The 19,609-nt window shown below is 55.1% G+C and overlaps 6 protein-coding genes across 6 annotated transcripts; 3 read left to right on the top strand and 3 right to left on the bottom strand.

The window, feature by feature from the left end:
- The first annotated feature begins 254 nt into the window (after positions 1-254).
- Positions 255-2,499, top strand: prm1 (pheromone-regulated protein PRM1). Its single transcript, XM_025694413.1, has one exon. The coding sequence runs from the start codon at positions 348-350 to the stop codon at positions 2,358-2,360; it is 2,013 nt and encodes a 670-aa protein (XP_025556693.1). The 5' UTR covers positions 255-347; the 3' UTR covers positions 2,361-2,499.
- Positions 2,500-2,628: 129 nt separating this feature from the next.
- BO97DRAFT_359413 (putative xanthine dehydrogenase HxA) lies at positions 2,629-7,131 on the bottom strand. The gene is made up of 4 exons (XM_025692319.1): positions 6,692-7,131; positions 6,426-6,629; positions 4,414-6,371; positions 2,629-4,364 (listed from the first exon to the last, which is right to left on the bottom strand). Exons 1-4 carry the CDS (start codon positions 6,920-6,922, stop codon positions 2,681-2,683), a joined length of 4,077 nt encoding a protein of 1,358 aa, XP_025556692.1. The 5' UTR covers positions 6,923-7,131; the 3' UTR covers positions 2,629-2,680.
- Positions 7,132-7,207: 76 nt separating this feature from the next.
- BO97DRAFT_359408 (uncharacterized protein) lies at positions 7,208-9,631 on the bottom strand. Its single transcript, XM_025692318.1, has 2 exons — positions 7,611-9,631; positions 7,208-7,546 (listed from the first exon to the last, which is right to left on the bottom strand). Exons 1-2 carry the CDS (start codon positions 9,311-9,313, stop codon positions 7,471-7,473), a joined length of 1,779 nt encoding a protein of 592 aa, XP_025556691.1. The 5' UTR covers positions 9,314-9,631; the 3' UTR covers positions 7,208-7,470.
- Positions 9,632-10,064: 433 nt separating this feature from the next.
- Positions 10,065-14,542, top strand: aarA (L-aminoadipate-semialdehyde dehydrogenase; the record flags this gene model as incomplete). Its single annotated transcript, XM_025697981.1, has 3 exons — positions 10,065-10,436; positions 10,497-14,107; positions 14,166-14,542. The coding sequence occupies 3 exons, from the start codon at positions 10,065-10,067 to the stop codon at positions 14,461-14,463; spliced, it is 4,281 nt and encodes a 1,426-aa protein (XP_025556690.1). The 3' UTR covers positions 14,464-14,542.
- A 361-nt stretch (positions 14,543-14,903) lies between these two features.
- Positions 14,904-17,791, top strand: BO97DRAFT_467083 (ABC transporter ATP-binding protein; the record flags this gene model as incomplete). Its single annotated transcript, XM_025699616.1, has 2 exons — positions 14,904-16,307; positions 16,347-17,791. 2 exons carry the CDS (start codon positions 14,904-14,906, stop codon positions 17,400-17,402), a joined length of 2,460 nt encoding a protein of 819 aa, XP_025556689.1. The 3' UTR covers positions 17,403-17,791.
- A 148-nt stretch (positions 17,792-17,939) lies between these two features.
- BO97DRAFT_409949 (uncharacterized protein) lies at positions 17,940-18,652 on the bottom strand (the record flags this gene model as incomplete). Its single annotated transcript, XM_025696121.1, has 3 exons — positions 17,940-18,065; positions 18,148-18,220; positions 18,270-18,652. 3 exons carry the CDS (start codon positions 18,650-18,652, stop codon positions 17,940-17,942), a joined length of 582 nt encoding a protein of 193 aa, XP_025556688.1.
- Positions 18,653-19,609: the final 957 nt, after the last annotated feature.

The following is a 19,609-nucleotide window of genomic DNA, read 5'->3' as shown; positions in this document are numbered from 1 at the left end:
CATCGGCAGTCAGACACGCAGACCTTCCTGACAACATCAATCAATCAATCACCAGCATGGGAATTTTCGGACCTGCTCGGACCATATTCCCTCTCCTGCCACCTTACGGCGCCCATGACCCTAACGGAGTCTCTGGTCGGATCATACCACAAAACCCAGACGGCATCACACCTTACCTTGGCCTGCGAGCCCGTCTGTCACAGTCATGGCTCAACCGATGGACCATCTTGCTGCTCTTGGTTCTGGTTCGAGTTCTCATGGCCGTATCGAGCATACAGAGTGACATGGGAAAAGCCAGGAGTGAAGCATTATCGGCATGTACATCTGTGGAAACTATGGGCAGCACAATGGCCTCCATGCCGCACTATCTAGCACAAGGGACCAACGAGCTGGCGGTAAAGACAGTCAATGCGGCGATCAACGGGCTCGAGAGTGTGCTGATGCTCTCTCTAACGGCCGTGGAAGAGTTGGTTGTCTTCTTCATCAAGGTCATGTATCAGACCTACCTTTGCCTCTTCACGCTGGTCGTGCGAGGCGCGGTCGAGATCGGAGTCAGCGTCCTGGAAGACGCCGCCGATTTCCTCAACTCGACCATCAAGACCGTCGGCGAAGATATCGGCAAGACTGTCGACACGTTTGAAGACACGCTCAACGGCTTCCTCAAGAAAGTCAACACCGTCCTCAGTGCAGTCGGCACGAGCGTCCCGTCTCTCAATCTCACCGACTCCATCAACAGCCTCGAAAACGCCCACCTTCCATCGTCCATCGACGAGAGTCTCGACAAACTGAATAGCTCGATTCCCACCTTCGACGAAGTCAGCAACTTTACCGAGAACGTGCTTCGGTTCCCGTTTGAGGAGGTCAAGAAACTGATCAATGGCTCCCTCGGTGAATACAACTTCAACACCTCGGCGCTCTCCGTGCCGGCAAAGAAGAAACTTACCTTCTGCGACTCCAACGACGGAATTAACTCCTTCTTCACGGGAGCCACCGATGTCGCTCTCACAGCGCGAAAGATATTCATCGCCATCCTCGTAATCGCCGCCATCCTGGCCTGCGTCCCCATGGCATGGCAGGAGATCCGGCGTTGGCGGCACATGAAGGAACGCTCGCAGCTGGTGCGCAAGGAAGCCCACGACCCGATGGACGTGGTCTATATCGTGTCGCGTCCCTACACAGCGGCCGCGGGGATCAAAGCCGCCAGCCGGTTCAGCAACAGCCGGGCCCAGATCCTGGTCCGGTGGACGATTGCCTACGCGACGACGCCCGCGGCACTGTTCGTGCTATGTCTGGCCCTTGCCGGCCTCCTCTCCTGCCTGTGCCAATACCTGCTCCTCTCTGCCGTCAAACGCACCGTCCCAGAGCTCTCCCAGGAAGTCGGCGAATTTGCTGACAAAGTGGTCGACGCGCTGGCCAACAGCTCAGCGGAATGGGCCAACAACACCAACACGGCGATCCTGCACGTCGACTCGCAGATCAACACCAACGTTCTGGGCTGGGTGAACACCAGCACCACCGCCCTGAACGACACCCTCAACACCTTCGTCGACAAGACCATCGACGTCCTCAACGGCACCTTCGGCGACACCATCCTGTACGACCCCCTCCTGGAAGTCTTCAACTGTCTCATCGGCCTGAAGGTCGCCAGCGTCCAGAAGGGCCTCACCTGGGTCCACGACCACGCCCACGTCGACTTTCCGCTTTTCCCAAACGACACCTTCTCCCGCGGCGCCACCTCTTCTCTCAACGACACCAACAACCCCTCAGACAGCTTCCTCGCCGAAGCCGGCGACAACACCTCTAACAAGATCACCGAGGTCGTCAACAAGATGATCACCGCCCTCGAGAAGGGCATCCGGCTGGAAACCATCATCGCCTCCTTTATCCTCCTAGTCTGGGTGATCAACGCCCTGTTCGGCGTGATCCGCGCCCTGATCCTCTTCGCGAAGAAGGACAAAACCCGCGGCGAGGGCGGGCCCGCCCCCGTCTCCTCTAGACCTCACCCCTCCTCGCCCAGTCCTGGCCTCGGCCCGAATGCCGGTTTCATCGACGTGCCCTTGACAAGTCTGCCCCGACAGCAACAGCAGGAGCGGCATTTCGGCTATGCGAATGATGTTAATGATGGTGATCATGGCGCCGCGGCCCCGCGGTACGAGGTCGCCACGCAGGCCGGGCGCGAGCGCGCGGGCCCCAGTACCACGATCATGACGACCACTACTACGACCACTTCCTCCGAAGGGCTGGGCATGTATCCGGATGAGAAGGTCGGGTTTGCGGGACAGCGGAACGCATTGCGTGTGGACGGAGTGTCGGATTTGAGGGGCAGTAGCTATGTGGAGTATGGGATGGAGAAAAATTGAGTTCTCCCCGCCTTGTCTCTCTACTTACCTATCCTACCCTTGGTTTATGGGTAAAGCTAGTTGATTCGTGTCTTCGCATTTCCTTCGGCGGTTTGGTGTTTTTTTCCCTAGCGCGGCTGTTCTGACTATTACTTCTGGGTTGAGCCTTGCATGATATACCCGTAGAACGCGTGGCTACGATACCGATACATTTGATCTATCTTTACCTCGAAGGGTTTCTGCTTCGTATGATGAATGTAGTAGGTAGGTTTGGTATTTAACCTAAATGCGCGAGTCATAAGATTCATGATATATGCAAGACTTCAACCCCACATCCCCGATTAGATGGCAACAAAGAAGCTCTTCTCGCCCTCCTGCGGCACAACGCGCACCCTCTCAATAATGGGATCCGCACAGCTCACCCGGATCCGCTCGGGGGTAGCCGGGCTCTCCAACCGCAGCACCTCGTGCACATTCCACTGGCGGCGGGCGGCCTTGAGCGCATCACGGATAGCAAAGAAGACGGCGCTGCCCATGAACAGCGGGGGCTCGCCGACACCCCGGGAGCGCTGAATGGTGCGCAAGTTTTCCCACTCGACGCCCTTGAGCAGGCTAACGTTAAATACCTGCGGAATGTCACGGAAGCCCGGGATCTTGTAGTTGCCGGGGCCCTTGGTGAAGATCTGGCCCGAGGCGCGGTGCCACAAGCTCTCCTCAGTCGTGAAGAGGCCCTGGCCCTGGATGAAGGCGCCCTCGATCTGGCCGTAGTCGATGGCTGGGTTGATGGTGCGACCGACGTCCATTTTGATATCGGCGCGGAGCGGGGTCCAATCCCCCGTCAAAGTGTCGAGCTGCACCTCTGCGGCGGTGACACCCTGCGTGAAGTAGAAGAACATCTGGCCCGTGTTCTGGCCCCAGACGTACCCGATGTCCGGGGTGCGGTAGTAACCCTGTGCGGAGAGATTGACCCGGTCAAAGTACGCGGCGTGCGCGAGCTCTTTCATGGTCGCTCCGGGCATGTTCTCTCGGTAAGGCTTAAGCCGCTCGTTGAGCTGCTCGCATGCATTGAAGATAGCGTAGCCGTTCAGGTCCGAGCTGGCGGAGGCAGCAGTAGAGGACGTGTTGGCCACCGTGTTGGTGGAGGTCTCGGAGATGAAGACATTGGATTGAGGTACACCTAGTGCTTCGGCGGCGATCATCGTCATCTTCGTGTGCAGACCCTGGCCCATCTCCACTCCGCCATGGGCGACAAGCACACTCCCGTCGTGGTAGATGTGTACCAGAGCGCCAGCTTGGTTCAGAAATAGCGCCGTGAAAGAGATACCAAACTTGGTTGGGATGATGGCCATTCCGCGTTTCGACCATTTGTGTTTTTTGTTGTATTCAGTCACCGCCTTGCGACGTTCTGCATAAGAGCTCTCCTCCAAAACCTGGTTATACATCAACGGCACATGCCAGTCTTTGAGTTCCTGGTTATAGTGCGTCTTGTCACCGGGCTTGTACATGTTTTGAAGTCGAAACTCTTCAACAGGAACGTTCAAGTAATCCGCAACCTCTTCCATGATGCTCTCTGCAAAGAACATTCCCTGCGGACCGCCGAACCCGCGGAAGGCCGTATTGGAAACAGTGTTCGTCTTGCAGATGCGGCCACGAACGTAGACATTCGGAAAGCGGTATACACCGTCGATATGTGACAAACTTCTCTCCACAACCGCGCCAGAGAGATCTTGTGTGTGGCCGCCATTGGCATAGACATCGGCGTCAAGTGCAAGCAATTTGCCCTCTTTGGTCACTGCGACCTTCCAACGACAATAAAAGGGATGACGCTGGCCTGAGGTGACAATGTCTTCGTCGCGATCAAGCATGCACCGAACTGGGCGCTTCAGCTTCGCCGCAGCTGTCGCGCAGATACCGGCCAGCTGAACCGATCGAGTTTCCTTCCCACCAAAACCACCACCGAGCCGTTTTACCCGGGAAACAATCTTGTTGGCTGCTACACCAGAAACCTGAGCGACATATGTTTGCCTGTAACATTATCAGTCCTAGGTCGAGTATAAGGGGGCGCATTACTCACGTTTCTGTAGGATTCTGCGTGCCACTCCAGACCTCCATCTCGCCATCTTCGTTCTTGGGTATGACGACACACGCCTGCGTCTCAAGGTAAAAATGCTCCTGACCGCCCATTTTCGATTCTCCAGTGAAGACGTGAGCTGCTTCATCAAATGCCTTTTCGACATCGCCGCACTGGATGTAACGGTAATGTTCGAAGAACGATTCTGCCTGTATGGCCTCTTCAATCGAGAGAATGACCGGCAGGTCCTCGTATTCCACCTTGACAACCCGAGCAGCTTCCTCAGCGATCTTGGCCGAAGTCGCCAGAACCATACCGATAGGCTGACCAGCAGTGGTAACCTCGTCCACAGCAAAGAAAAGCTCGTCAGCGTTTGGTGCTCCCCAATAATTAGCTCCTGGATTTGGAAGATCCGTGTGGTCCACGTAGTCAATAACCCCAGGGATATCCAGAGCATCGGTAGGATCAACATTGAGAAGTTTGGCATGCGCCTTGGTCGACAGCACCATGCAGCCATACAATTCGTTCTGATATGTGGGCATGTCATCGGTATATTGAGCCTCCCCCGTGGCTTGCTTCAGGGCGGAGAAATGCGGGCCGGCTCTTCCTAGAATCTTTTGTTGATACGCCGCAGAGGCCTCGTGATCCTTTTCTCCAGTAGAGATCGCCCGTTCAATCTCTGCAATGACATCCTCGTCAATGTCCGCATTCTTGACTTCGATCTTAGACAAGATGTCGTGGTAAAATCGATAGAAGAAACCCAGAGCAAGAGACTTGCGGTAAGTCGCCATTCCACCAGGAACTCCAAACTTCAAATCAAAGTCCTGTTCCAGGGCAGCCATAGTACCTTCAAGGGTTGCGGGGCTTGTGAATTTCTTGCCCACCAAGAATGCCTCTGCGTTTCGTGCGGACACAGTCATGGGTGCGAGGCCACCGAAGACAAGGTTCACATTCTTGACAATGTGCGATTCCGAGAGAGACACGCGTAGAGCTGCATTGACAATGGCAATATCATCGTCCTTCCGCTTGGACTGTTTATAAGCTCTTATGTATTCGCCCTCCTTATCCGCAATTGGGATTCGCAAACTAGCGATGATGGCATCTTGAGGGAGAGCTGTAGTTCGGTAACCTTTGAAGAACTGATCCATTGGTATCTCAATAGTCTGTCCAAGCGATTTCGCTACAAGGGTTGACCTCGTGGCGACGAACACTGGGTTGAGATCAGAGATTGGCGAAGCGGTAGCCAAATTGCCCGCAGGAGAGGCAACGTTTCTAATCTGTCTTCCGGCAAAATATAGGAGCTGCTTCTTGATGGCATTGAATGCCTGTCCGCGCGCAGGCCCATATCGATCGATTGCTTCGTCACAAACTCTCTCAAGGTCGGTCAAAGACACGTTGGCCCCGAGTTCCAGATAGTTGTCCCGCAGCGTATATTGACGCAGTTCCTGGATGTCGCCAACATATACGGAGGCACTATATTTCATAGCTTTGAATTTGACTTCAATTTGCGTCTCCGTACTGCCGCCAATGATCTTAGCGTCAGGGTGCACAGCCTTGATCTCCAAGAGCTGCTCCAAAGTCACTGGTCGGTACCACTTCTTCTTCTTGTTTCCCAGAGCCAAAGCCCGAAATTGATGCTTCCGAAGAGAAGGTGGGAAGATGAGTTCAGTGTCTGGCCTGTAATCAATGAACTCAGGGGGGGTGAACTTCTGTGTGTTGTCGTCCTTGATGGGGTCGGCCGAGTTTTGCTTGCAACAGCCTCCCGAGCCACCTTTCTTCTCCATGCAACACCCTGACCCTCCGTTTGCTGAAGACATCCCGCAACCTTTCGGTGCAGAGAAGCTTTGGGCTGCATCCAAGATAGGTCTATACCCTGTGCAACGACACAAGTTCCCATCAAATGCCTCTTCCACGTCATGTTCAGATGGTTCTGGGTTGTTGCGCAGGAGGGCGTAGAGACTCTATACTCAGTGGTTCAGATTGTGTCCAGCAGAAATAGTATTTGAGGATCCTACCATCACGATGCCCGGCGTGCAAAAACCACACTGGCTACCATTACCGAGTGCGAGCCGTTGTTGAATCGCATGGGGGTTCTTCACATCCCCGATTCCCTCCACAGTAACGACATGCTTCCCGTCCACGCTGATGAGTGGCGCAAGGCAAGCATTTACCGACGCATGATACAGCTTCTTCGTAGTCGGGTTGATATGGGAAACCACCTATTTCAGATCCGAATCAGATTAGCGACTGACCAGGCTTGACAACATGGGATAAAACATACGACAGTGCAAGCACCACAGCCTCCTTCAGCACAACCCAGCTTTGTTCCTGTCAAACCGATTCCTCTGAGGTACTCCAATAACGTGGTCTCGGGATTGATGGAGTCGAGGATTACTTTCGTGCCGTTGAGGTAGAACCGAATAGTGTCGTCCCATTCTTCAGTGAGCTGGGCCAAAGAAACAGCCTTAGACGGCACTGCGGGTGGTGACGAGCTGAGGATTCCAGGGGCCATGTTGCTGTGTTCAATTCCAACTTTGGGACGATTACTCTATAGTGTGGAGAGGCCGCCACTCGAGACCAGCGTCGATGCGGGGTAAATCCACGCTGACATGTAGATAATCGGTTGAGAGTTCCAAGGTGGAAGAGAGACTTAAGAAGACAGGTGGGATATAGATAGTGGAAGGAGGGGTTCTTCAGCGTTCAGAAGGCATCAGAACTAATGGTAGGAGGTGTAGTAATCGATGAGGTTGTATGGAATGGTCATGGGATCTTATCGGGGAAGGGGCGAATTTCCCCACTCGGTTATCGCAGGGGATTCCCATGACTGACAACTCCCGCTTTCCCACCGCTGCTTTTCCCCCGGCGGCGATCGCCATTGTCCGATGGGCGGCAACCCTCGGCAGTATTCGGGGGAGGTATCTCAAAACAATGATTAACGCCACCGGCAATGCACGAATTGAAAGAGGAATGAAAACAAGATACATGGACGGAAAGAAACAGCATACAAACATCTATTGTGATGCATATATTATTGGATATCAGTCAGGGCTCCGACTCATCCTAATGTTTTACCTGCGCGCCAACAAAGTCCTTCTCGTCTTCCTCCCACTTCTTGCGTTCAACCACGCTGCGAGCCCTGTACAATGACGCAGTATCAGCTTGTGATCTTTTATTTCGAAAGTTTCAAGGGCAAAACTTACCGGTATGCTCTTACGAACCGCCAGACTTCCGAGTCGGCCAGGTTCCAAGCTTCTGCAGCCGCCTTGGGGTTGGGCCCGTTGTTGGGCTTTTGAGCCTTGATGATATCGCGAGCTTGTTGAATGATCTCATACTCCCTCGGAACTCCTTGCTCACTTGGAGTGGCATGTTGCACAGATTCCTTTTTGTCGTCTTCATTCTTGGCATCCACCTTGCCGTCTCGAGGAATTTTGAAGCCAAACTGCCACTCAAATTCATCCAGAAGCTCGGTTGGGAGGGATTGGCCCGCCTGTGAGGGTAGGGATTCGACGGTCATCCACAATGATGTGCCGACGACGGCGTCATCTGCGACAGCTCTCTTAAAGACCGTAGATCTGGGTAACCCGCCAATCTCAAGGCCTAATTGGTCTTTGGTGACTTCCGTCAGCCATCCATCACGATCCGTTTCGCGCCGAATGTGGCGGATGCTCACATCGGTAGAATCCTGTTGCAGACTGATCAAAGTGAAAGGATGAGGCAGCGTCCCAATGGTGAAAACCCGCGTCGTGTTCTTGTAGGTAGCCGGCTGGCTCACTTGCATAGGCTTCGCTGCATCACACGGGTGACATTTGGGTAGGTTGGGTGGGCATGATTGTGGCACTGGAGAGTTCGAGCACTGAACGAGAGCCTTCGCGAGACGCAAAGCAGGCTCGACTAGCGCGGTCGTGTGCTGGGGAAACGGCTTCAAGACGGCAATGCCTGCTGGGAAGGCATTCTGAAAAGTGTTGTGTAGATGTGAGTTGATCAATTCAGCCAAAGCCAGTCGCCCTGCGGTCGGAGAAGACACCATCTTCTCTGCGATGGTTGGATAATGGCTAGTAATTGCCGCAGAGTCGTACAACGCCAACGAATCGGTCCCCTCTACCTTAACAAGCTCGGTCGGGACCAGATCCACCAGGGAGGTAGACGTCTCATCCACCTTGTTCAGAGCTTGCTTGATTACCGCGTTGATGTGTGACTTCTCTCCAGAAAACAGAGCGCTCCCTAGTCGATCAAAGCGAGTGATGAAGGCTGGGTCGGAGCCACGGCGCAACGACGACAGGAGCGCGTCGTCATACCTCGCCATGGGGAAACAATGCCAATCCGCAAGCAAGCCATCACCCATGTGCCCCCAAGCAAGCCATCGGAAGATCTCGCCCTCGAATTCGGGCTTGAACTTCACACGCTGGACAAGCTCGTAGAACTGGTTGTTCATGGCTTCTCCCCGACCAAGAATGACTGGCCGGAATCCTTGAGCATACCAGGCCCTGCGCCATGCGAGAAGAAGCTGAGCATCAGCATTGTTCTCGTCCGCGTCATTACCCTTATTTGGCTCGTAATATGTGTAGATAAACGGTCTGTCCTTCAAAGGGGGCAGGACGGATCGATTCTCGTCCAGGGTGATGGAGGACGAAAAAGGATTGATCCATGACCAATCGCTGAACCAGCTAGTCTCTCCACTGGTGCTATTCGGCTGAGGTTCGGGAGGAGTGTGGACGGTGGGACGGAAGGATGGTAAGCGCAGGTCGTTGAAGGAGGGAAGCTTTGGGTGAGGCACAAATCTGGCCGGGCCGGAGACTGCTGCACCGGTCGAAGAGTCGGAAGCCGGGGAAGAGGAAAAGATTATCAATAAGAGAGCGACAAAAACAATAATGGTCAACAGAGCTGTGCTCCGATGGGGGATCATGTTGACATAGGGATATGCTCGTGTCGGACCAAACGTTGAGGACGGCAGAGGTTGTTCAAGTATAGGAGGTGAGAAAGCGGAGGAGAGGCGCGGTCTTCTGCCTATCTCTCTATGCGAATACGAACAGAGCAACACTTTTTTAGGGGGTCAATTAGGTTGGATCGGAGGAAGACGTCACGACAACACAGTCAGATTTCACGCCATGGTCAACGAAGTCATGACAGGAAGACAGGCGCCGGACAGGGTCGTAATTAATGTATGTCGTAGGCAGGGTGGTACCTGAGCGCAGTCGAGATTCCAGAGGAGAAATGAGGCCAATGCAGCGCAGGAGTTTGGGCAAGGAAGACTGCAAACCGGGGCACGGTTCAACCAGCTCTGGAGAACTACGCTGCATGCGGTAAGACAGTTCAGTGCCCGCAGTGTTCAGGACCCGGGTCCGCTCCCGGGGGGAAAAGAAGATGAACCCCTTTTGTGGCTGAGTACTCCGTAGTACTCCGTGGTAAGCCATTGAATCATGGATGAAGTGGCTGGGCAAGAGAAAGGCGGTGAGAAATACTGATTCACTGATAACTGCCTCAGGCCAGCATTATTGTGGGGAACGACCAACCAGAGCTGCCGACATCGGCACTTTCGCTTGCCCCTCTTGACTCATACGCCTTAGTTAGTCCCTATGACTACTTCCTTCGATAAACTCATTTCTCTCTCCCCTCCCCCGCCATCCTGACTGCAATTGTTCCCTCTAACTGCAATCATGGGTGCTGAATCAGTCTCCTTACAGGAGCGTCTTGAGCGATGGGCTCAAAGACTACAAAATCTTACTGTCTCTCCCCTCACAAGAGATTACCCCGACAATCACAAGCAAGAGCTTCCCAAGAGAGCAATTGAAGCCTTTGAGTCAATCAAGCTCTCTCAAGGGACCCAATCAGCCTTAGAGAAGATCTCTGGATCCTCCTCGAGCTTCACTGTCTTCCTCACTGCTTTCGTTGTTCTCGTTGCGCGTTTGACTGGTGACGAGGACATTGCCATCGGTACCAGTTCCAATGACGATGGCCGCCCTTTCGTCCTCAGAGTCCCAATTGGAGCCTCAGAGACCTTTCTCCAACTATATGCCAAGGTCAAGAAGGTAGAGTCCTCTATCATGAACTCCATCTCGATACCCCTCTCATCATGGTTTTCTATATAGGCTTTCGAAGAAGGAGCTTCCGAGATCGTACCTTTGGGCAGTTTAAGAGACCATATCCAGAAAAAGTCTGGCTCTGAGCGCGCTCCTATCCTCTTTCGTTTCGCTGCCTATGATGCCCCTGCTGCCTCCCAAGATTATCCCGCCAATACCTTCGAGACGACCGACCTAGTTGTCAACATCGCCCCAGTTAATGCATCGGATGGTTCGACGCCACAGGCCGAGCTGGGAGCATACTACAACCAAAGGCTGTTTTCGAGTGCGAGAATCTCTATTATATTGAAGCAGCTGGCCAAGCTTGTGGAGAATGCAACCAGCAACCCGGAACAGTCCATCGGCCGTATCGATTTCATGACCGAGGACCAGCAGGCACTGCTCCCTGATCCCAAGGCTGATTTGCATTGGTCCAAGTTCCGTGGTGCGATCCACGAGATCTTCGCCGCCAATGCTGAGAAGCATCCCGAAAAGCTTTGTGTGGTAGAGACCAAGTCGGAGCGCTCTTCTCACCGGGAATTCACGTACCGACAGATCAATGAGGCGTCCAACATCCTGGGTCATCACTTGGTTCAGTCTGGTGTTGAGAGAGGCGAGGTTGTCATGGTCTACGCTTACCGTGGTGTCGACTTGGTGGTTGCAGTGATGGGTATTCTCAAGGCTGGTGCAACCTTCTCCGTTATTGATCCAGCATATCCTCCGGAAAGACAGTGCATCTACCTGGATGTTGCTCGCCCGCGCGCATTGATCAATATCGAAAAGGCTACGAAGGATGCCGGTGAGCTGTCTGACGAAGTCCGCTCATTCATCGACAAGAATTTGCAGCTTCGTACTGAGGTTCCCGCGCTCGCACTTCGCGATGATGGCACCCTTGAAGGCGGGTTGGTCAACGGACAGGATGTTCTGGCCAACCAGGTGCCTCTGAAGGCTCAATCTGTCGGCGTCGTGGTCGGTCCCGATTCTACCCCCACTTTGTCGTTCACCTCCGGCTCCGAGGGCAGGCCCAAGGGTGTCAGAGGTCGTCATTTCTCCCTGGCATACTACTTCCCATGGATGTCTGAGACTTTCAAGCTCAACCCCGATGATCGTTTCACCATGCTGAGTGGTATTGCTCACGATCCGATCCAGAGAGATATCTTCACCCCTCTCTTCCTGGGTGCTCAACTTCTGGTCCCTGCTCGGGAAGACATTCAGAACGAGAAGCTCGCCGAATGGATGCGCGAGCACGGCGCTACTGTCACTCACCTTACCCCCGCCATGGGTCAGATTCTGGTTGGTGGTGCATCGGCCCAATTCCCCAAGCTTCACCATGCTTTCTTTGTGGGTGATATTCTCATCAAGAGAGACTGTCGCTCTCTTCAAGGGTTGGCTCCCAACGTCAACATTGTCAACATGTACGGCACGACCGAGACGCAACGTGCCGTCAGTTACTTTGAAATCCCCAGCTACTCCAGCGACGAGGGCTACCTGGATACCATGAAGGATGTCATCCCAGCCGGACGGGGTATGCTCGACGTGCAGATGTTGGTTGTCAACCGCTTCGAGCCCAATCGCATTTGCGCGATTGGTGAAGTGGGTGAGATCTATGTCCGTGCTGGTGGCCTTGCGGAGGGCTATCTCGGTTCCCCCGAATTGAACGAGAAGAAGTTCTTGACCAACTGGTTCGTTGACCCTCAAACCTGGACTGAGAAGGACAAGGCCGAGTCACAGGGCTCAAATGAGCCTTGGAGGGAGTTCTACTTTGGGCCGAGAGATCGCCTTTATCGTAGTGGAGATCTTGGCCGATACACTCCCACTGGTGAAGTCGAATGCTCTGGCCGTGCAGACGATCAGGTCAAGATTCGCGGCTTCCGTATCGAACTGGGAGAAATTGACACCCACCTCTCTCGTCACCCGCTGGTTAGAGAAAATGTCACTCTGGTTCGTCGTGACAAGTTCGAGGAGCGCACACTGGTCAGCTATTTCGTGCCAGATATGAGCAAGTGGGCCTCATGGCTGCAGGAGAAGGGTCTCGAAGACGATGACTCTGCTGAGGGAATGGTTGGCATGCTCAGGCGATTCCGCCCTCTTCGCGACGACATTCGGGAGCACCTGCGCAGCAAACTCGCCAGCTACGCTGTGCCGACTGTCTTCATCCCTCTTAAGCGCATGCCGCTGAACCCCAACGGCAAGATCGACAAGCCTGCACTGCCCTTCCCTGATACTGCGGAGCTCAGTGCTGCCGCTCCTCGGCGCAGGTCTTCTGTGGCACAAGCCCTCAGCGAGACGGAACAAGCTCTGGCTGCCATTTGGGCTCAGCGCATTCCCAACTTGACCGCTCGTATGATTGGTCCCGACGACTCTTTCTTCGATCTAGGTGGCCACAGTATCCTGGCTCAGCAGATGTTCTTCGACATCCGCCGCAAGTGGCGCGAGATCGACGTCAGCATGAACTCCATCTTCCGCAGCCCTACCCTCCGGGGTTTCGCTGCTGAGATTGACCGTCTACTGAACCTCGAGTCGTTTGCTAGCAACGATGACCGTAAGACCGCCGCTGCAGAGCCTGCGGCCCCTGCTGAACTCGATGACGAATACTCGAAGGATGCCCGCAAGTTGGCAGAGACGCTGCCTGCTTCGTTCCCCACCCGCACCGAGCCCATTCTTGCGTCTGAGCCCACCATCTTCCTTACCGGTGCCACCGGTTTCTTGGGTGCCCATATCCTTCGCGATCTCCTAACCCGCAAGTCCCCTCAGGCGAAGGTCGTGGCCCTGGTGCGCGGCAAAACCGACGAGCAGGCGCTTGGCCGTATTCGCTCTACCTGCCAGGCCTACGGTTTCTGGGATGAGGCCTGGACCAGCCGGCTGCAGTGCGTGTGCGGTAACCTCGGCGAGCCTCGCTTCGGTTTCTCCGATGCTCTCTGGGATGACTTGACCAAGCGTGTGGATGCCGTCATTCACAACGGTGCTCTGGTCCACTGGGTGTACCCCTACTCGACCCTCAAGCCTGCCAACGTGCTGGGTACCATTGACGCTCTGAAGCTCTGTGCTAGTGGCAAACCCAAGCAATTCTCCTTCGTCAGTTCGACCAGCACTCTCGACAGCGACCACTACGTCCTGGAATCCGAGCGGATCGTCGCGGAGGGTGGAGCCGGTATCAGCGAGGCAGACGACCTCGAGGGCAGCAGCGTCGGCCTTGGAACTGGTTACGGCCAGAGCAAGTGGGCGGGTGAATACCTTGTGCGGGAAGCCGGCCGCCGCGGTCTCAAGGGTACCGTCGTGCGCCCCGGATACGTCCTCGGTGATTCTCAGACCGGAACCACCAACACCGACGACTTCCTCATTCGCATGCTCAAGGGCTGTATCCAGCTCTCCGCCCGCCCTAACATCAACAACACCGTCAACATGGTCCCCGTCGACCACGTCGCCCGCGTTGTCATCGCCGCCGCCTTCCAGCCCCCTTGCACACCCATCGGCGTGGCGCAAGTCACCGGTCACCCCCGCCTCCGCTTCAACCAGTTCCTGGGTGCTCTGCAGCTTTACGGCTATGAAGTGCCTCAGATCGATTACGTCCCCTGGTCTAAGGCCTTGGAGCAATACGTCAACGATGGCCAGCACGATGACCCCGAGTCTCAGCACGCCTTGTAAGTCCAATTTATCTCTCTTTCGAGCCACATCAGAAACTAATGACTTCTAACACAGGATGCCCCTCTATCACTTTGTCACTTCCGACCTTCCCTCCAACACCAAGGCTCCTGAACTTGACGACGTCAATGCCGCTGCCTCCTTGCGCGCCGACGCCGCCTGGTCCGGCATCGATACCTCTGCCGGAGCGGGTGTCACCGAGGAATTGGTCGGTCTGTACGCGTCGTACCTCGTTGCTACCGGATTCCTGCCTCCTCCTACAGCTGCCGGCGCTCGCCCTCTGCCAACTGCCCAGTTGACGGAGGATCAGAAGAAGGCGTTGGCGAGTGTCGGTGGCCGTGGTGGTGCTTCATAAAAAAGATTACTTGGTTTGTCTTGTATGTTAGCGTTTTGTATATTCGGGGGGAGTTTTCAAAAGTTTTCATGGATCTATGGCAACGATATATGTATCGCATGACACAATGTGCCGAGGTATTCTAAAAATTAGATATGATTTGTGCAGATCAGGGCCATTCTTTTCTTGGCATTATATAGATAATCCCGAGTGATTGGTTTATGCACCATGAGAATTACTCCTGTAGTCCCCGACACTCCCCGTCTCCCGTAGGCAGCAGCGAAAGTCAGCCGCCACCGTGAACCTTGTGGCACAAGGCTGAGACTGTTGTACTCATCTGATGTGAGTCAGGAATCATGATGAGTCGGAAGGGTCCAGCCCCTGGACCTGCCGGGTTTTAAGGCTCGGTTGAGCCGCACGTTTTTGGCATTGCTTGGCCCTACATTCCATCCGAAGACAAAATGACACTCGCGGGAGCCGCGCAACTGCTGCACCTGGTGGCCACGGTGGTCACCTTGCTCTTCGTCTTCGGATCTTTTCTCGTGCATTACAAGTCAAAAACGCATCTTAAAGCTTCAGTGCTACGGAAGACGGTTTTCCGAGTGATACTGGTTCAGTGCATATCGGCATCGTACATCCCCGAGGCAATCATCCTCTTCCAACAGCGTCATGGACCTGAACAACCTCCAGACCATATATTCGCAGCTACCACACTGGCATTGGCCTGGACAGTTACCTGCCTCCGCAGAGAGATCCTCGTTTCAGAGGCGCTCGGTCTCAGCCTGATCTCACTCCTCTTCGGCATTCCTGGGTTGATCCTCGATGCACTGCATCCAGGGCAGATTGCAGCGCGCAAATTGCTGCTTACCATAGAGTCTGTCCGGGTGCTATTTGTTGTCGGCGTGTTACTGGACTGTCTGTTTCGCTCACTGTCTCAACGGAAGACGTCTAAGCTGGAGGAAGAGGAGGATCTGATCCCCTGTCCAGATGAAGCCAATGGACAATCCGCACCCAGTCAGGTCGCATATGGCACTATCCCCTCGGCATGCCAGTCGGCCGACGGCAGCGAATCGGCCCTCCACGAAGAAGATGACTGCGATTCGGATTCTTCCGACGATGAATCCGAAGACGAAGGCGCCCACACCAGTAACATTCGTAAGACCGATGGCTGGATGGCATACATCCAGGACTTCAAGGTCTTCCTTCCATTCCTCATTTCACGGCGCGACTACAAGGTGCAAGCATGCCTACTGGTGTGCATCCTCTGTCTGGTCGCGGACCGCGTGCTAAACATCGTGGTGCCCCGCCAGCTGGGCGTCATCGCGGACAAGCTCTTCGCGCGGGAGCTACCGTACGCGGACCTGGGAATCTACCTGGCGCTCAATCTCCTGCATAACCAATCGGGGCTGGAAATGATCGTCTCGCTGGCGAAGATCCCGCTCAAGCAGTTCTCGTACCGGCAGCTCACGAACGCGGCGTTCAACCACGTGCTGAACCTGGGGATGGACTTCCACTCGGACCGCGACTCGGCCGAGGTGATGAAGGCGCTGGAGCAGGGCGAGTCGCTGACCAACCTCCTGGAGGTGGCGATGTTGTACATCGCCCCGGCCATCATCGACATGTTCGTCGCCTTCGTCTTCCTGTACCGCACCTTCAACTCCTCGGCGGCGCTGTGCATGCTGGTCGCCACGCTGGCCTTCACGGCCGTCGAAGTGGTCACGGCCGACTGGAACGTGGGCAACCGCCGCCAACAGACCAAGGCCGAGCGCGCCGAGGCCCGCGTCATGCACCAAGCCATCCAGGGCTGGCCGACGGTGTTTCTGTTCAACATGTTCCCGTACGAACGGGCGCGGTTCGCGCAGGCCGTCGACGGGCACCTGGATGCCACGCTGGCGTGATCGAAGCGCGACGCCTACACGACCGGCCTCACGGAGGCGTTCTTCCCCGTGACGTTCGCCATCCTGGCCCTGGTGGTCGCGCGCGAAATCCAAGCCGGACGCGCCTCGCCCGGCGACTTTGTATTCCTGGTCCTCCTCTGGGAGCAGCTGATCTGGCCGATCAAGTACCTCTCGAAAGACTACCGATGGCTGGTCTCCGAACTCGTAGGCGCGGAGCGACTGCTGGACCTCCTCCTCACGAAGCCCACGGTAACCGACAAGCCGGACGCAGAGGCCCTGGGGCCCGCGGTCTCAGGGACTGTCGCCTTCGAGCAAGTCAGTTTCTCGTACCCGCAGCAGCCCCGCGCCACGATCCACGACATCACGTACACCGCACCCGCCGGCTCAACCACCGCGCTGGTAGGCGCAACCGGCGCGGGCAAATCCTCACTGACGAAGCTCCTACTCCGACAATACGACGTCAGCGGGGGCCGCATCACGATCGACGGGCGGGACGTGCGGGATATCACGCAGGCGTCGCTGCGGGGGGCGGCGGTGTGCGCGGTGCCGCAGGCGCCGGTGCTGTTCAACGCGTCGATCCTCGAGAACCTGCGCTACGCCAACCAGGCTGCGAGCGACGAGCAGGTGCACGCGGCGTGTCGCGCGGCCGCCATCCACGACCGCATTGTGTCGTTCCCGCGCGGCTACCACACGCGCGTCGGCGAGCAGGGCGTCAAGCTGTCTGGCGGCGAGGTGCAGCGGCTGGCGATTGCGCGCGCGTTCTTGAGAGACGCGCCCGTGCTTGTGCTCGACGAGGCGACCAGCGCCGTTGACTCCGAAACCGAGGCTAAGATCCAGGCTGCCCTTGCGCGGCTGACCACCAAGCGCACTACGTTTGTCATTGCGCATCGGCTCTCGACTGTTGTGCGCGCGGACCAGATTCTTGTGTTGCATGAGGGCCGGATCGTGGAGCGGGGGACGCATTCGGAGTTGTTGGCGAGGCGGGGCCGGTATTATATGCTTTGGCAGACGCAGTTGGTTGATGACTCTGAGGGGGGCAAGGTTGATTTGCTCGAAGGTTGAAAGGAAGGGTCTGGGAAGCTGAAGGAAAGGGGGGTCCGGGGGTTCTCCCCCGGGACGAACGCTTTATACTTGTCTTGAGATTGAGGCGGACCAGGAAGTTGAAAGAAAAGGAAAGGGGGGTCCGGGGGTTCTCCCCCGGAACGCTGCAGTTGGATTCCCTCTTGCGAAGAGTGGATGAGCTGAAGTTATTGCGGGTTGGTTGTAGCTCTTAGATCTGATATTCTGTTTCAGCGTTTGGCGTTTGGGCAAATGATTCTTTGTTACGGACATAGGTTTCGATTTGATATTACGTTGGAAAAGCGCTTCGTGATTATAGAGTACGGTGGAGTCCCTCTTGCATATTAAGTTATAGTGCGGATCATAAACCGTGCATTCAATCAAAAACAAGCTACCTAGTTACGAGCAAAGCACAAGCAAGCGAAGAATGCGAATGACAAAAAGACGCAAGTATACCCGAGAACTCTTTCATCTTGATCCGCACGCTGCCTTCACCATGGCCACTGCGTCATGGCCGTCTCATTTACGCCAGAGCGCAGTCTAGCTGGTATACCAGGTGGCGTCGCCGGTGTCGGTTCCCTGGAAGGTGAAGGAGGAGTTCTTCTGGACGATGCGGGCAATGGGTTTTTCGGACTGGTCGGTGGTGTAGAAGTCGATCTTGAAAGACTGCGTGCGGAGGGCATGTCAGTTGCCATGACTCTCGGATGTTTTGGCTATGGGGATCTGATAATTAAGACAGGCCACTCACGGTCTCGTCCATGTACACCCTGATGCTCTGGTTGCCTTGGAGGGCTTGCTGGTCGTCGTAGTAGACGGTTGCGCTGGTCATTGTCAGACGGGATCATGGTATAGCACAGATAAGATGCTTACTTAATGAAGGCATGGTTCACCCTGAAGAACCCGGCCGCCTCGCCGCGGACGGACTGTCCCATGCTCTGGGAGGTCAGGTCGAAAGTCAGGTCGACGCGGCTGATGTCGACTTTGCCCCTGATGGTGTCATGGTAGTTCCAGTGGTAGCAGGAGCACTCGTGCGCTTCCCTCAGCGAGGCCTCCAGCACCTGGCGTCCCAGCGGCCGGCTGATCTCCTGCTTGAATGCTTTCTTGATCTGCGTCTCGGAGACATCGTGGCCGGCCGACCCGCTGATGGTGACGCGCCGAAAGAGGGCCAGGAGCTCGTCGTCGGCGAGACCAACCTGGGGGGCTTGGAGAGCCATTGTTGCAGCGGGAGTAGGGCTGACCACAGTGGTAGACATTGTGAAGAGAGGATATAGATTTGAGAGTAAGGAGTAGCTGGAGGTGCCTGTTGTGAGAGTACTGGGTATTCGGAAGATGCTTGTTGTTCTGGACGATGGATGGTGATGATGATGCCGAAGAAAGATTTCCAGAGAGGGTGATGTCGTCTCTTTTATAGATATCAAATTGAGTAGAGTCCTGGATTCAGCTCTCAAGCTCTGATTAACTCCGGAAAGAGTGGAAGATCGATAATTGGCAAGTTGATGTTGACTTGGAGACGAATGATATGTTGAGTTCAGTGGAAGCGACAGTGGCCACTCGCTACAAACTGCTATCTGCACAGATTTCGCACTTCAGCTTCAGCACTGGGCAATCAGACTTCAGCTTCAAGTTTCCCAGCCCCGAGCCGCTAGGTTAGGCACAAATTCACAAATTCACCCTCCATGAAAGCATACTTCTTGAAGCATGATAGCTTTACATCGCACGTTCACCAGCTAGCCACAACGAAGACCAGGCATAGAACATAGTTCAAGCGCGGCCAATCATGTAGAAGCTAATGCATATGGCAAGCCGATAGACATAGGGAATTTTGACGATTCGTCTGAAGGCCGACCACCTGTCCGATTGCATACTGGTCTTGAACGCCATTCGCGAGCAGCCTCGGTTTGCATACGAAAGCGGTATGCACTCGACGTTCAGAAAAGCTGCAACTGCTGACTAGACAAGGCCCTGATTTGTTTGACACCTACGATCAGCACGAGTCTAGACTATGAGCGCATGGTTCAGAACATGAGAAAGTATAGCAATAAGGCAGAGATGCGCAACGGCCTGCGGTACGAGGTTTATGCCAAGTGGATTCTCCCACCGCTATTCTTGATGTGATCAAAGCATACTTCCAGTAGAGGTTTCCCACGAAATGAGACATCGACACCATATACATAGCTATATGTACATTGGGATTATCCGCAGGTAACTGG

Source organism: Aspergillus homomorphus (genome assembly GCF_003184865.1).
Source record: "Aspergillus homomorphus CBS 101889 unplaced genomic scaffold BO97scaffold_1, whole genome shotgun sequence".
NCBI lineage: Eukaryota > Fungi > Ascomycota > Eurotiomycetes > Eurotiales > Aspergillaceae > Aspergillus > Aspergillus homomorphus.
Note: the sequence above shows the minus strand (reverse complement) of the source record. Positions and strands in the feature narration are given on the sequence as shown.

Coding starts and splice junctions, on each gene's coding strand:
- BO97DRAFT_359408 (XM_025692318.1), bottom strand. CDS start 9,313: ATGATCCCCCATCGGAGCACAGCTCTGTTGACCATTATTGTTTTTGTC. Junction 7,547..7,610: donor CGGTTCGTAAGAGCATACCG/GTAAGTTTTGCC, acceptor GTCATTGTACAG/GGCTCGCAGCGTGGTTGAAC.
- prm1 (XM_025694413.1), top strand. CDS start 348: ATGGCCTCCATGCCGCACTATCTAGCACAAGGGACCAACGAGCTGGCG.
- BO97DRAFT_359413 (XM_025692319.1), bottom strand. CDS start 6,922: ATGGCCCCTGGAATCCTCAGCTCGTCACCACCCGCAGTGCCGTCTAAG. Junction 6,630..6,691: donor GCTGTGGTGCTTGCACTGTC/GTATGTTTTATC, acceptor GATCTGAAATAG/GTGGTTTCCCATATCAACCC. Junction 4,365..4,413: donor ACGCAGAATCCTACAGAAAC/GTGAGTAATGCG, acceptor ATAATGTTACAG/GCAAACATATGTCGCTCAGG.